Source organism: Ascidiella aspersa, chromosome 4 (assembly GCF_963924565.1).
Source record: "Ascidiella aspersa chromosome 4, kaAscAspe10.2, whole genome shotgun sequence".
NCBI lineage: Eukaryota > Metazoa > Chordata > Ascidiacea > Phlebobranchia > Ascidiidae > Ascidiella > Ascidiella aspersa.
Genome location: NC_139450.1, coordinates 13,626,192 through 13,642,796, shown reverse-complemented (window position 1 = coordinate 13,642,796; position 16,605 = coordinate 13,626,192). Strand labels below are relative to the sequence as shown.

General features: G+C 38.2%; 1 protein-coding gene across 1 annotated transcript; it reads left to right on the top strand.

The window, feature by feature from the left end:
- Nucleotides 1-2,672: 2,672 nt before the first annotated feature.
- LOC146148021 (uncharacterized) lies at nt 2,673-12,598 on the top strand. Its single transcript, XM_083387985.1, has 16 exons — nt 2,673-2,694; nt 2,960-3,304; nt 5,235-5,401; nt 5,663-5,737; nt 6,079-6,235; nt 6,493-6,609; nt 6,969-7,099; nt 7,319-7,458; nt 7,596-7,771; nt 8,646-8,800; nt 9,210-9,373; nt 9,929-10,098; nt 10,698-10,963; nt 11,295-11,423; nt 11,776-11,925; nt 12,452-12,598. The coding sequence occupies exons 1-16, from the start codon at nt 2,673-2,675 to the stop codon at nt 12,596-12,598; spliced, it is 2,511 nt and encodes an 836-aa protein (XP_083244111.1).
- The last annotated feature ends 4,007 nt before the right edge of the window (nt 12,599-16,605 follow it).

Sequence of the window (16,605 nt, the reverse complement as noted above, 5' to 3'; positions counted from 1 at the left end):
CCAAATAAGGTGCATTGTGGTAGGATTCCAGACCAGCGCCTCTAGGTTATTTTCAAAAAGAAATAAAAACTAAATATTTTTTTTCTAAAACCAAGTTTAATGTGCTTGTACAATATCTTTCAAAAAGGGTAAAACTGAAAATAAAACTGATGAAACTGTGGTGCAAGACGGCTCAGTTGCCTTCCCAGGGAAACTTGGGTTTACCAGGAGTGGGAAATACCCAATCTAACAAAACAGCTGTTGGGTTCCTGTTTCTGGACCGAGTACGTGACAAACTAGCAATAAATGTTTGCACACACTTTAGACAGATTTTTCCATCTTTTTATTAAATAGCAAGAGTGTTGTAACTTAAACACAGTACGCACAAAGTACAGTTCATTTTGCAGCAATCAGTTTCGTCACAAAAGATGCAGCAGCAGCGATTATTTTACAAGGGCAGCTACCAGCTATACAGTTTGTTTTTGTTTACATGTTGGTTTACATTTAACCCAAGCGTCAGAAGTATGTGGAAGTTGGGATTTTTGTTTTCAAACAAGATTGGGCGGACCAATATTTAAAAAATGATACGAAAAACTTGTGTTTGACTTTTAAAAGAAAGTTCGCATTAAAGATCGTGTATTTCCGAAAATTAACAAAATCTACTTAAGTGCTTTTCCACACCCATTGATTTGCGAAATACCAGAGACAGGGAAGAACAGCTCTAACGAGGCAGAACGCTTAAACCAGTGTTTCTCGTACTGTGTGACACAGCACAATGCACACCATTTGCTTCGGGAGATAATTGAAGTGTGCCGCGAAACTTTTTCTACTTCATTTTAGAAAAATAAGTTTTTGTTTTACAAGTTGGTATATAGCAGGGGTCGGCAACCCCTGGCACGCGTGCCACTTGTGGCACGCAAGATGATTTTGCATGGCACGCCAATTGATTTAACGCGCACGTTCACCTTAAGAAAGTGTAACCATTACATCACTACCACATCATTAACATTACTATTACATTATTAACACTAGCGCTAACTAAGTGGTTGCACACATTGCCAGTTCGTGTCACAAATAAGTGTCTTAACTGTGTTGTATTTAATATTATTTTTTGTCGGCGTACTTGTTGTTTACCACTAACCGTTCGTATTACGTCACGATGCCCCAAATTTGGCGTAACGTTTACTACCGGTACGTTAAAGCAGGGCATTCTACATCAGTGGTTCTCAACCGCCGGTTCGCGTCAACTTTCCTGCCGGTCCGCCAAATAGATTACAAATTTATATCTCAATTGCAAAATGCAAGATGTTGAAGGCGGCTTGTCCATTAAATTTAGAACTTAACCAGTTCCAAAATTTTTTGGACTTTATCTTACGTCACAATGCTGCAAGTGTTGTGCACAACTATTTAAAAGTAGGCTACAACTCGTTTAAATCCTAAACTTTAAGACCAGTTGTACGTGAAAAACTTCAAAAGAACCACGTATAACACGTATGATATCAAAAAGACAGCAGCAAATTTCTCATTACATAGAAGTTTTCGTTATTTTCTTTTAAGTTGCATACTTTTGTCGTAATTGTTACATTTTTGGTTGATTTTAATTTTTGAAGTGCCACCGGTGCGCAAAATTTGTTTTGAAATTTTACCGATCCGTATGCTAAAAAGGTTGAGAACCACTGTTCTACATTAAAAGTAAGCACGTGTTTTTGTGCGACTGAGAAACCAACAAAAAGCGAAACTGAAAGTTAACACTTCTAGGTATCGGCTTAAAAAGCATCGAAGTATATTTCAAAAAAGATACGTAAATTAGATGTCAGATCACAGCAGGGCTGCTGAGTCGGACTCGGGAGTCGTGATAAAATTTGATATTCGGCCGGAGTCGGAGTCGGGTTGTTTTTAACCAACTCCGCAGCCCTGATTGCCAGTGCGAAACTAAACATAGAAAATTGTTTGGCACGCGAGTTGTTAATATTTAGACATTATTCATAAACTGGCACACTGCGTACGAAAGGTTGCCGACCCCTGGTATATAGACTAGCATGCGAGGACAAATGTACACCAGGCCTAAATTTGGCCCACATTTTTCGGTTTGTGCGGATTTGTTGCGTTTTGCGCGATCGCACATATTTGCTGTAATAAATGGCGAAAACAATAAAGCGCATAGTTTAGTCATTACTAGTTAAAGCCCTAATGGTTTCAATGACTGTAAGCGTATTAAGCAGTGACGTGCGGTAAGGATCCTAGATGGTGAGGCACTGATTTTTTCAAGCAACGTTTTTCTTTAACAACCACAAAAACGGTATCGTAGGCCTACTACTAATAATAAAAAAAATTAGCGGCATGCTTTTACGTTTATTACAAAAAATGAAAACAAAAAAGAAAAAAGGCGATTTTTTTAAAGCACAGTCACCGGTAACATAGCCAGACAAAAATTTAGAGAGGTTGGGGTCTGGGCAAAAAGTTTAAACTTTTGTTGTTTAGCTTTTGCCATTGCATGAATTAAAATGCCGCATCGAACACATATAAATATGCTAGCAAACCGTTTCGAGCAGCAACTTACTGAGTTTTAGCGCAATACTTAAAAACCATTCAGAGAGCAAAAACAAAATGACTAAAAAGTAACTACATCAATAAGTATAGCGAATTTAATAATAACTAAATCGTTTATGACGTAACAGTCATGACAATTGAAGATGGGGCATGCCGGTGATCGACGTTTGTGGTACTGCTTATAATGCTAAAAAACAAAATATTATTAAGAGTACAATATTTATAATTTTTTATGGGGTAATGCCTCTGTGGCCCCCTGGCAGAGCCTATGACAGTCACACATCCACTCCTTTTTTCACCAATCTTTTTGAAAGTTGCGTGTTATTTTTTTGTCCAGTCGTCTGATGCAAACCTTTTAAATGTTCAACCGATTTGCATTTATTTATGACTTTAACTTTAGATTAAAAGTCTAAATTTTCCTCCATTTTAGTTAAATTTCCTGCAAAACCAATTAACACCCTACGTCAGATGCTGTCGCACCCAAAAGACCCGGTTGATGCAACTGCGACAAGGGGTGTGGTGTATGCTATACCGTGCGGTGAGTGCGGCGAAATTTATATCGGAGAGACGGGGAGAAGTTTAAATACGCGCCGGAAGGAGCACGAAAGGGATGTGGGCAAGAAGGATGCTAAGAAATCAGCGTTGGCAAGCCATGCAACTACCCACAAGCACAGCATTAACTTTTCTGCTGCTCAGGTGTTGACCAAGGAAACCGATTACCACAAGCGAGGTTTTCTTGAGTCGTGGAACATATTTACAAGCCAGCACCATGAACGTAAAAACTGACGTTCTAATGCCGATAAGCTATCGCGCGCTCTTACACCAATGAGCGTTGGTGCGAGTTTTTAATCGCACGAATTGTTACTTGTTGATTTATAAGGAATCTGTTTTACATGTAACGTCAGTATCCTGATGAAGACGTTCTGTATAGCACGTCGAAACGTCGATCTATTATATATTCTGCTGGAAGAGCAACACTCCGTTGTATATTGTTGTATGGTGTGCTGTATTAGTGTTTGGGCGTCGTCAACCACACTCTTTTGATGTTTTCCTGACTATTCTGGTCGAACATAAGTCAGTTATTAAATGTTTAAGTTATTTTTGTTATTTTGAAATACAAACAACTATCAAAATGAAAAAGAAAAACAACACGCTGATGGTTATTTCAGAAAAATATTGTGTAAATTTTGACAAACAAAGTAAAAATAACTGCAGAAAATTACCAAATATCTAGCATATTATTGAAATAGGAATTGGGATAATTGCTAACCACGAGCGAAAAAAGACAGAGCAAATACTGTTTAATACATTTGTTTAAATCAGAGTACACTACCAAAAGCAAAAACAAAGTTCGAGCTGAGCCTAATGCGATAAACTAGGCGTGCGTGGTTATTAATTCTGGCAGTATAGTTTTGTAGGCGTGCAGCAAATAATTTTAGGGTTTCTAAGTGTACCACAGTCCAAAAAAGAGGAATACTGATTTAAACAAAAACTGTCTCAGTTGTTGTCCCTTAAAACTATAAATAAACAAATTGAAGATTTACTAACGATTGTTTAAGAATATTATGCTCGTGGCCCACTGAAGGCTGAAATATTGTCCCCAGATAAGAGGCCCCTGGGTAAAAACCCTGGCTGATATGATATAAAAATAACAACAACCATAACTTCAAGCCGTAAGGGTGTAATAAAAGCGAAATATATTTTTAAATATTCAGCAAACCCTTAAATATAATCACATATTGCCAAATAACATATCTGCAATGGGCGACAGCACAAATTACATTCATCCTATTCAGCCAAGTCTAAAACGCAACTAATAAGCGACAATTATGAAACAATTTTCGCTTCCGACATGTCCCCGTCGTAAAGTTAGCGAGGGATTATTTTGTTTATAATCCCAAAAGCACCGAACCAACTCGACGAACAACATTAGAAGGATGCGAATGTCAACATATTAATAAAGAAGGGGTGCGCTTAGAACTGACCTTGCCATTTATGAAACTGGTTATTATTGGTGAAAAAAGAAAAGCAGCATATCACAGCCGGTCAGCATACTTGTGCGCCATTCGTTTTTCTTTAGTTGTGAGACAACAGTTCGGGTAATTGTCACTGCACGCTGTCGCCGTTAGATTTTGCACTGAACTAACTGGTTGAAATTATGTTTGGTGAGTTAATACCTTGGGTAGTTCTAGTTCTTTCAGCAGAAATAGGGGAGTGTGGGAAAAAGCTTAAAGCAGGTAAGACTGTTTAATATCGTCGAATTTGATAATTAGTGTAGTATATAATATAGTATTGACCGTACCTGCGATTTCAGGCATCACTGTTGTGCCCATTTATAACGATAAAACACTATAAAAGTTTAATGACTTGTCGAACGCAATGGCTACATTAAAAACCACAACGGTATTTTATAACCGAAAATATATTTATGTAAACATCTAGTAATGCGGTAAAAAATCCACCTGGCCCATAGGCGTCCGGGAGAATTTTGAAAGTTTAACTTTAAATTTAAAATAGCATTGTTTTCCGTGTATGCCGGATCAACAGATTAACCAAATATAACTGTAGGCCACATAAACCTTGTGTAGTGTCAAATTGGATCAAAAAAAAACAATCCGACCAAGCGATAAAATTACAATCCATGAATTTGTATTAAATTAATGCTATTAGGATTTACCGTAATTTCAGCGTATTTTCTTTCTCAGACCCTAAATATCAGTACCGGCGCGTTGGTCGTCCAATTAAAGCTTGCGACCTAGTTGACGTAACTACTCCTGACCCCGTTATTTTGCCCCAACACAAGGTCAGATGCAATGGCGACATCGTTTCGGTTAACTTCCACGCAGCCAGCGATAACGGATTCGCATTTCAGGTATAGACACTGGTCCAAATCTGTTTATATTTAATGTTTCAGAAGAAGATTCGCATTTTAAAATTGCTCTCGTCGCCATAAATTTATTTTGACAACAAGAAAATATATTTTGTATGTGTTTTTAACTTGAATTTTGGGATCACGCACAAACGTTATTTCTGTGAGACCTGCAGTTTCGGTAGACTTATATTGCACTTATTTTGGCTTACATATTAACCGGAAAACACTTGGTTTGAGCGCTATCCGAATATTTTTTCAAAGGTTTGGCGTCCTTGGGGTTTCGAATACAAACTACTTCACAGCGAAAAGCTTACTTCGCAAAGCGGAATAAACAAGGTGAGATTCGCAACCACAGTCTTCGTTGATGCAATCCTACGCCCATTTAAATATTTTTGTTGTTTACGGTACTTTATTAAGTGTAACTTAGTTTTTTTTTAGTAAAAACGTTTTGTCGTTTGTGTTTTAACTAATTTCTAAAAAAACAACTGAAGAACATACCGATATAAAGTTAGCCACTTTAAAACATATTTCCATTTCTTCCGCTACTTAATTAGCCCCCGATTTATTCCAATAATATTACAACAAACGCCAACACTTTTGTGCCTACTCTAAAATTTACAAATATGGTCAGCTAAATTTGCCAGTGTCATATACATATGTTCTTTTTTGAAAACAAGGTCACTCTTCAGACACCGCAACCTGTGCTGGAGGGCGATGTGATTGGATTGTGCCCAACGCGTGCAGTCTCCGGCACCCTTGGGTTGCTAACTCGCACCGACTTGGCTTTCCCTATTCCGGTGACCTTTGAAAATTCTGGACCTTTCTTTTACAGTGGTAAGGAAAGTTGTATATGGACTTATCCAACTTTTTTACTTACGCTGGACAACTTGTTTCTGTACCATACATTCACCTTTTCCGATCCGATTCCGATATCTATTATAGCTCTTTATATATAAGAAAAACAGTTTTAGTGACAACGCAAAATCCAGCGTCGGATCATACCAGTTACATCAATTAAAACGAGAATAAGTTCATCCCTATAACGCTTATGGTTGGATCTGACAAAAATAGATTTCATTTATTTGTTTCAGGGTCACAGTGTGCTTCAGTTAAAGTAGGAGAAACGTGTCCCCAGCCCCGTCACTCGTCGGGTTCTAACTTGCAAAGGAGGTCGTACGCCATTAACGCAATGGTGCGCTGCTACAAAGGTCAGTGTCTGACTGTTGGAAGCCGGCCATGTTTGCTTTTAATTCACTTTTGTACGAAACCATTAAAAACATGGCGGGAAAAGTTAAATTAAAATTGCTCTACTCATTAATAAGCAGTATATATAAACTATATAAATCTCAAACGGTTTAAAGTTAACTGACGCCATATTTTCGCGTAGGCCTACTAAAAAACTAATAGGACTATTCTACAACTGGAATTGTCGCATTCCTAACATGAATGCAATACAATGTATGATTTAGCCTAGGGCCTATGGATTAACGACGTACACATATCAATAGTACGCCAAAATAAAATTTGTAATGCCAATTGATTTAAACGAGTATACATTTTGTAACAGAATCATCGCCAATTGTAATTCAAAGATCAGCAACTGCTCGCGCGGAGATGGTCGAATCCGATTGTTATCGAGGAAAAGGAAAGGACTACAGAGGAAAGGCAAACAAAACTCTCACTGGAGTGCCTTGCCAGGTATAAATTTAACACAGAAAGATATTTTTGCAATATCAATAACAACCTTGATAACCAGGACATCTTGCTTAAAGTTTTCCTGTCATAAATTCTTCGTTTAGCTACAAAACTCTAATAAAGTTGCACAAACCAATCCCAGTGCGTTGACAGTGAACTCCTATATCGACTTGAATTTTACAAACAAGTAGAACTGCCAAGTGATACGATGTTTACGTTTAGAACTGGGATGTTGATGAGCCACACGCCACCGTGTACAAGTCCGGGTTATTCCCCGACGAAGGACTAGTCGACAACCTCTGCAGAAATCCTCGGGGCGAAATGGACAGGCCGTGGTGCTACACCTCGGATCGAAACAAAAGGTGAACAGCCAATCAAGAAAATCAATAACCTCATTAAATAGGCCTTGTTTGGCACAATAGGTAAACCTTGTTTGGACAGCAACGTACTTTATGTGTTAATACATGTTACAAAAGTTAACGGTATGTTTATATTTAAGGTTCGACTACTGCGATTTACAAGTCTGTGCAACAAGCAACTCCGTAGTTGGGTCACAAAAGAAAAGTGGGCCGTCACCTCAAATGCGGTCACTGGGAAAACTGTCTTACATGGGCTACGACGTCAAGCCTAGAAGTCAAACCTTCTACGTTCCCCCAACCACAGTCATTCTAGCAAGTAAGCTAGCTAAATCTTGGCTTGAAATATTCTGTTTTAAGGATACACTGTCAGAGCATATGGGCGATTGTAGTGCCCCAACACGAGCTATTCAATCAATGAATCTTATCTTGATTCTTGTTTAAACTTTGCGAAAAAAATCTTTAATGTGTGTCGAAGAAACTATTAACCGTAAAGTGAATTGTGTTCACCTAATATAATTAAATAACGTTAGTTTGTTAATTAAAGGCGGCGTCTTACCAAGATAATAAAACGTTTGATTTGTTGAGAGATCTCTAGAAACAGTATCCCGGTATCCGAAATTAAACCGCCTTGAACGGATTTCTTTGTACGCATTTTACCCCTTAACGTGAAACCCCGCTGTCGGCGTCCGACAAAAATGCCTTGAAATAAAGTGCTAAATTATTACCGATATAGCTTGATTATGATTTGCAATACCCAAACAAGTCGAGATTCTAAATCTCAAGCTACATTACACAAGATATCAAGCTAGATTACAGATCCGTGCATAGTGTAACCAAGTTTTACCAATATATTTAGATAAATCGCATTGTTATGAGTCAAACGAAATTGATTCCCGAATTTCCTAATAAAATGGTTCGTTCTTGAAAACAATAGCGAACTAGTATAGAATTGTTGAAGTTTTACTTTAAACAGTCTTAATCGATATAAAATACTATCATGTAATGCATTTGCAAGACATTGAATTTTAGCTTAACCAGGACACCCTGCTAAATTGACATTTGTGACGTAAAAAAGTGGCCCGGATTAACGATATCTCTCTGTATCTCGTAAAAAATCAATTTTCCAAACCATAAACTATTTTTTTTTAAAGAGCAATGTCGCATTGTAACTAACAGTGATCTTCTAAAAGGCGCAGCGGCGTCGTGCGACGGAGTTATAAACAGCATTCAGCTTTACGCCAGTCAAGGAGGCTTGATCCGACTTCAAGTCTGGCGTTCTAACGTCGTTAACGATTGCACGTTAATATGGGATAAAGAAGTCAAGGTCAAACGTGGATTCAACGAAGTGGGTGCAGCGCACGACAGATTTACCAACTGTCCAGTGTATATTTTTAAGCATGCCTATCAACTGATTGAATATTTTAACGCATCAAGTGATATTAAGACCACGTCATTTTTTATTCAAATCACATTACAATTTATGCTTCAAGAGTGATTTTAAAATAAGTGAAAAGGATGTCTATTTCTGGTTTAACATTTTCAAGCCGCAAATTGTAAGCTTAAATTCACCAACGCATACTATAACATGTAATAGTTCCATCAACTATTTCATTTGATTTACCATGTATTTAATTGTATTCCAATATCATGCGCACGACAAGAATACGGTAATTGGCGATTATAATATTTCACAATAAAGTGGAAACTGCGTTTTCAATTTGCCACATACCTAATACTTCTCGTGTATCTCAAAGTTCTCAAAGCCGCTTTTTCCCGCTCGAGTGGAAAGCGGTGACATGCTTGGATTTACCTCTCCGCTCATCGGATCCGCTCACATATCTTATTCGAACAACGAAGGCGGATTCTACCTACACACGCACGACTGTCTGCACGTAAATCGTGGCAAGCAGTGCAAGAGGTAAAATTTGATCAATTTTGGTGTTATTGTTTTCACGCTAACACTCGACTAAGCCGTCTTGGGTGATGTAGCATAAAAATACCAAGGGGTTTCCAGGCGTTTAAATTAGTGCAACTTGTTTTCTACAAAATTTTCATGCAGTGTTTGATTTCGATAATTGACCAGGATGAAAAATAATATAATTCTATAAACTCGACATTCGTTGAGCACATCTCTTTTAAAAGGCAGACTCATAGAAAACTATTAATGTTCACTCTGTTAGCCAGGGCTGAGGAGTCGGAGTTGGACTCGGGACGCGAGTAATACTACTTAAGACTACCCGAGTCCCGAGTCCAGCGCGCGCATGCGCAGTAACAATTTTCGAAACTTAAAGCCCACGAACTGTAAATCGTAAGGTGGAATCGCATACATGATGGAAAATTTCCAGCCATATATTTTGGGCGGATGAATTATATGACAATCATGGTGGATTTATGAGTTTCCACCTTATTTTAGTTTTCGTATCCACCTTATTGTTAGTTTTGGTGTTTTTTAATTGACGTTTGTATTCCTAAGGCTTCGAATGTCGTCCGACGAGTCATCAATCGATATGAACCAATGGTCGAGCAAGGTAATGCAGTCTGTCACCGATATGGCAATGGAATCGCTGCAGCGAAGCAGCTCCTTGGCACTTCCGACTGATTCTCTCATTCGGGCTTATTCGATCAACGCCGATATGCAATGCGGTAAGTTTGTTAAGAAGCAAGTCCCAATTTGTGACAAGCAGTGATTTTGATTAGTTTTCTGTGTTTTGAAGGCAATAAACCTATAAAATGTACAGAAAAATCAATTTCGTTTATTGTTACGGTGTCTTGAAAACGTAGGTCAATATTTTTACATGTAAATAGCTGCTTTTTATTATTTGCTTAATTTCTCCGAGGGCCACAATTGCTATAAGGAAAGATGAATCCGTTTAACATTTTTTTCATGGTGTATGTCCTAAAAAGTTGACTAACTTTAGGAATAATAGTCCGAACCAAAAATGGTAATAAATTCCATGAAACAAATTAACTTAATTATTCGTCGAAATTTAAGATAATCCAGCAGATGTGACTTTTTTACTAAAATGCAAGTTGTAAAATTAATTATATTAATGGGCTACTTCAAAAGTAACCAGTATTAGGAGAGTCCTAATAGGGCAGCCATCCACGCAAATTTCCAAAACGAAATTATTTACGGAAAAGGTTCTTAGTTCTCCAGCACTGGTGAGTCAGGCGCACGAAACCATGTCAGCAATGAAGAAAATCGAAAATCTTAAACTATAAGCTATACAAACCGTTTTTAGATCAAGCCCTCTACGAGGACCGAGGGGCGCCTTTGGTCGGTCGTTCGTTTAAGTCTCCAAGTCACCGCAACCTCCTTCCGCCGCCCTCACTCAGCGGGTTCGCAAGCGCTGTGGGTCGAAGCTTCCTGGACCCCGTGAGCAGAGGCCAGACCGTTTTTTTGCCCGGAACCGCGTTTCGGTGCCACGGCCGACTGCGACAGGTCACCGCCTTTGTTCCCGCCGCTCAGCTCACACTTGAGCATCTGGTTAACTTCGTCGTTGTTCAGGTATAGCAGGGTGATGGTTAAGCTTGTTTTTGCTCTGACAATGTCTTAATTTGCTGGTTTGGTGTTGGAAAGCGCCAGCCGCATGTAATATTATATATACAAGACACTGTGCTGCTTTTCCCTCAATAGTCACTTTGTTCAAAACCCACATTCACAACGATATGGAAAGGCAACAGCAATGGCATGACAATTTCATGAAGCTTAAAATTAATTATTTATGAAATACCCCCAGGTTGGGAACCCCTGAGGTATATGCTACAGTGTTTTAATGACTTAATTAAGTCGAGTCATTGGCTGAAAATTATGTTAAACGATGTTTTTTTTACCACAGGTTTGGCGACCTGGTGTCTTCGCAGACCCGTCGCAGATCGAAACCCTTTTGTTGCCTTCTCTCAAGCAAAGCGGTTTTCACCTTGTCTGGGAGTCGCCGATTTATGGAATATCAAATCAGTTACACACGGTATGACGCCAAACAAAACCTAGAGGGAAGTCTGTTATTATAGTCATCTATAAAAGGAGCAATCAAAGTCAGTGGCCAGCACGTAAATTCATTGGCTAACAATATACGTGTGTCCAAAGTTTTTGAAAATCAGTCACTCTTTAGATGATGTTTCGCAGACGAGACTCGTCGAACTTGAACTGGCACCAACTGATTCCAACACTTCGCTTTGTATACATTTTTATTATAAAAAAACACAACCTATTACCACTACACACCTCAATGGCGGCCTATACCCACCCAGTGTGATGCAGCCAAAACTTCAATTTGCCCAAAATGTTAAATTAAATGATCAAACACACGTAACATTTAGATCAACAACCTCAACGTTGATGTGAAGAAGGGTGACGTGATGGGATTTACGACCAAGAAGATGTTCGGTCGCCAGAGTAGTCCGATACCTTTTGATACGTTCGGAGGCTTTTACTACGTTTCAAACTCGTGTGGAGATATATCAAAAACAGTAAGTATAGGATAAAACAATCTATTGCCCATGCAAAGTTTTGTGTAATTACATATTTTTCTTCCAACAGCATCGTTTATCTCAAATCAGCGTTTGTAAAATCAGTAGAGCAAAACAATTTAAATCTTTTTTTTGTGTCATTATTTCAACATAGACTGTTCTGTTAGATCAGTGGTTCCTATCATTTTATGGCTTATGGCACCCCCGGAGCTGATAAATACATTGCGGCATTCCCTACTAGAATTTTAGTCAAGGTGTTTACTATAATATGCCACAACAAACAGGTGTAACAACACAAATGAAGTGTGCGAAATGTTTGAAAGATAACCAATAACCACGATCTGATGTTCTCTAATGTTACACAAAGGGTTGTGTCAACGAGGTTTTACCAGAGTTTTATAAAGGTAAAAATGTTTTCCTAACATTAGGAATTCGACCCAGTGTGTCGTAGAACCACGGTTGGTAACCCCTGTATTAGGTTTGTACTTTGACATTTGTTTTCTTACTGTGTAATACTGTAATTTAGCCTACAACAGCAGTGGATTACCTGACTATTATGACGCAACAAAGTACCGCGTTCCGCACCACTTGTTTCGACTACAAGAGCTCTTCCAGTTTGGGCGAGGGAGGCAGGCGGACATACTCAATTAACGCAGATGTCACCTGTAGTTAATTTGTTTTATTCGTGTTTTATTATTTTCTCGTCAATATACCAGTTGAGTTGTTTTTGTACCAACGTTGCGATTATTTGCATGTCAAATGCAAATTGTAGGCATACGCAAGTATAGCCATATATCCGACAAGGTCGAATCGGTTTAGATCAGGGCGTTTAGTGACTTCTGTGAGTCAGGTCAATCAGGTTATCGACATACGATATTGTAAAGACTTGCGACACGCTATAATAGTGTTCAAGTATGGTAGGCTTGCCATACTTCCCGATTTAGGCGAGACAGTTACGATTTTTTTTAATTAATTATCACAATGTCCCGCTTTTTAGTCACCCAAAATTACGGTGTCGGTTAGCGTTTAGGTGGGGGTGGGTCAAGTACTCTTATGTTTATTATTAAGGCTTGACAAACCCAAACGCTAATCTGCCCCCTATCCCAAATAATTGCGTTGCGGTACATACGGCAATTGGGCCGTTTTTTGCGTTACTTTCTTCGTACCAAATCGATGGGGAGCGCCCATTTCTTGCGGCACAGTTATACTCGAAAGTGTTTTACTGTTAGGCAGCCAATTAATGTTCTCTGAAGAAATCCACATAAACGACCCCAATTTTAATTGAATGAAATGAGATTTTTTATTGCGACCCCATTTTGTTTTCAGATATAAATAAAAATATAATACTGAAACAAAGTTACACGAGCGATTGTGCGTAAATTATGCATAATTTCCAGAGAGCAATGGCTAAGTTTTACAGTAGCTAACATATGAATTTAAAACACGAGCGAACACAAAAATTTCAATTTGTTTCAACAATAAATTACATTCAGTATGATGGCAGCATAGCATAACGACATAACCGCATGTAATGCTCTACTTACAAGCGAGTGCGATGTTTCGTTTTTAATATTAAGCTAATTGCGCTGAATTTCGCTTCACAAAGCCATGTGGTTAAAAAGAAATGAGTAGGGTTAGTTCAATGCCATATTTAAGCAGAGTTGGTTACGTTGATATTGATCGGAGTCCAAAAGTAAATATTTGCTAAAACCTTTGTTTTTTTACTTTAAACGAATTACACAAAAAGCGTTTTGCTGCATCCGCTGTCATTATTGGGAATACAAAGCCTAATTGTTATATCTGCAAACAACGTTTGTTACGTTTAATAACAAATTTGACTTTTTGAAAAATTAACCCTTTTATAACGCATTGAAAGTATGTCCAAATAGAACAATTTGCGAAAGTTCGATATTCGCTGGGCTAACTCAAAGAAATCTAGTTTTTGTTAAATGTCACCTTAGCTGATTTAGCGGTTTCCCTAGAATAATGCACTCGTTTAATTGTGTGAAATTATGTTTAGTTGTGTGACGTCATAAAGAAAACGAAATAAATAATTCGTCAACAGCAGGAATATGGTGAGTTATGAGGACCCCACAAAAATTTCATGCCACCCCACTTGGGGTCGCGACCCACAGGTTGGAGACCACTGGCCTATTTAATGATATTGCAACAATTTCGAACATATGGATAGCGTCCCAAAGTTATGCTAATTGGTATTGAGGTACATAGGAATTGCTTGTTACCGGTATATATAATTCAAATGCGCTAATCGCCTAAAAGTTAAATTTCTTTTAACGTATCATGTAGGTAGGCCTATTATTTTTTTACTTGTGTACAAAATGCCAGCCTTGGTAGGCTCCTATATGTTCCTTGTGTATCTTTACTGACTAATATAAACGGTAACTTTAAAAGGCGCAATAAAATTATGAACTTGCGACACAACTTTAGCAAGGTATTGTGGTACATCTCTAGCAATGCAATATTCTGCAACTGTGAAGAATAGACGATCATGGGCCTAACAAACATTAAAAAAAACAGTCAATACAGTTAAAATAATCTTTTTATTGCGTTTCAACCAGGGCTTTGGAGCCGGAGCCGGAGCGTGGAGCCGGAGCCGTGCATTTTTAACGGAGCTGGAGCTGGAGCTGGAGCTGGAGCTGGAGCTGGAGCTGGAGCCGGAGCTCTACGTGTAATTTAAATGGAGCTGGAGCAGGAGCTGGAGCCAGTTGTTTAAAAAATAGCTCCGGCTCCGATATATTTCATAAGATGATATGCTACTAGCCTTCCACTAATAGCTGAATTCACATAATTTAACAGCAACTCTTCACAAAATAAGGAATTGTTTTCACAAAATAAGGAAAGCGTTCAGCCTTAAACCTCAGTTTTTGTCGTAATGGAGCCGGAGCTGGAGCCGAAGCAGTGGAATCAATAAGCTCCGGAGCTGGAGCTAACCTATGATAAAAGAGAGCTCCGGAGCTGGAGCCGGAGCCGTTTAACATTTACGACTGCTCCAAAGCCCTGGTTTCAACGATTGAATAACTTCTTTTTTCATCCACTTTTTATTCCTTAAATTAAAAATTCCTCCCTAAAGAAGCCAAGTGGCTCTCTTTGAGAACCACTAGTCTCGGGGTTGTAAGAACGTGCTTTCAGCTTTAAACATCACCAATGTTAGGCCTACTTACTCAAGCGGTACAGAGTTGTTCCAAAGGGTAGGGTGTATGTAGTTGTGAGCGTTGTAAAACCAGTGTTGAAAACAAATTCTTGTTAAATGACTGATAAGTCTCAATCAAATCATTTGAAAAAAAATAAAAGTCAAGAAAAAATTGACCTGATAAAAACGGACATTGTCTCGGCCTAAAAAAAAAATTGTTACCTGTACCGCATACCTGCAATTTTTTTACCGGAAGCTGGTCCGGCAGCGATTATTTTATGGAAACTGTGTTCCGAACTGTTTTAGGCGAAAAGAGCATCACATATACAGCGTTCTAATACATGAATTTTTTTATTTTACGCTGATGTTTTCCAAAAAAATAATTATGGTACAATAAGATGGTTGAATATTCTCGAAGATAAACTTAATAAAAGCACCATTTTATAGCACTTTCAAACATTATTGTTCGTTTAGACAACGCTCTTTTTAGTGCTTAGCCAAAATGAAACCAATTAGGCTACATTGATTTAAATTCCGTGTTGGTAAATGAGTTTTAATAAGCACAGGTTCAATTTATTTTTTTGCTGTAGGGAGTAGGCTATAACAAAAATGCTCGATTGTATAGCTGTATAAAAACAAAACCAGGCGCCTTGTTATAAAAACAGAAACATCTGAAATGCAACCTGATGATGTGATGATTAGATCAGTGCTTTTCAACCCGTGGGATGGTACGCACTTGTGCGGCGGAAAAAAATTGTAGTGCGGACGACAAACGTCGTGCGGATGATTGTGCGGATGAAAATGGTGCATATTATTTTTATATGTGTAATACGGTAATCAAATAAGCTGGTGCGTCCACTTATGCGTTACGCATACAGTAATATAGTCTCGTAGTGGTTAATTGCAGCTTAAGCTATCTATTTTATATCGGTCAAGGCTTAGGCTCTAAAGGAAAAAAACAAAACGAAAAAACGAAAAGTTGCAAACTTATTGTGCTTGTTTCGTGCGGATGAAAATTTTCCGAAATAAAAAAGTGCGGATGGAAATTTTAAAAGTTGAAAAGCACTGGATTAGACAACCATCAATTCATTAATTTATGTGGGGTACGTTTTACATTAAAAAACTGACATTAGGTTGCTATTCTCCAATATGAGACTCCTGGCTACCAAACTGTGCTATATAACGGTTTGCCAAGTCGTGCCTAACTGCCTACATAAACGACTACCAGTTGCCAGAACATGTCTGTTTATAAACTTTTATTTAAAACTTTGTTGCGATTGAGTACAAATGGCAAACTTTAAATCAGATGAAACGTCGTTGTCGACTGATTGATTTCGATGCAGTTAACGACAGCGTAGGCTAATATATATGCATACGGTATATGAAGAATATATACGCGCCTGTATACACCACTTTTCAGAAGTACTTGCAGCTTGTAGCCTATGTTTTAAATTTATAACCATATCACGAGAATCACTTCCAATTGTAAATTCCGCTTCATTTTCCGGACGTTTTCATAAAACAAATTA

Bases quoted from the DNA above. Each gene is read 5' to 3' on its own strand.
- LOC146148021 (XM_083387985.1), top strand. From the start codon at position 2,673: ATGGGGCATGCCGGTGATCGAC. The intron at 7,459-7,595 runs GTGAACAGCCAA...TTTATATTTAAG, and splicing joins ACCTCGGATCGAAACAAAAG to GTTCGACTACTGCGATTTAC. The intron at 9,374-9,928 runs GTAAAATTTGAT...TGTATTCCTAAG, and splicing joins CGTGGCAAGCAGTGCAAGAG to GCTTCGAATGTCGTCCGACG.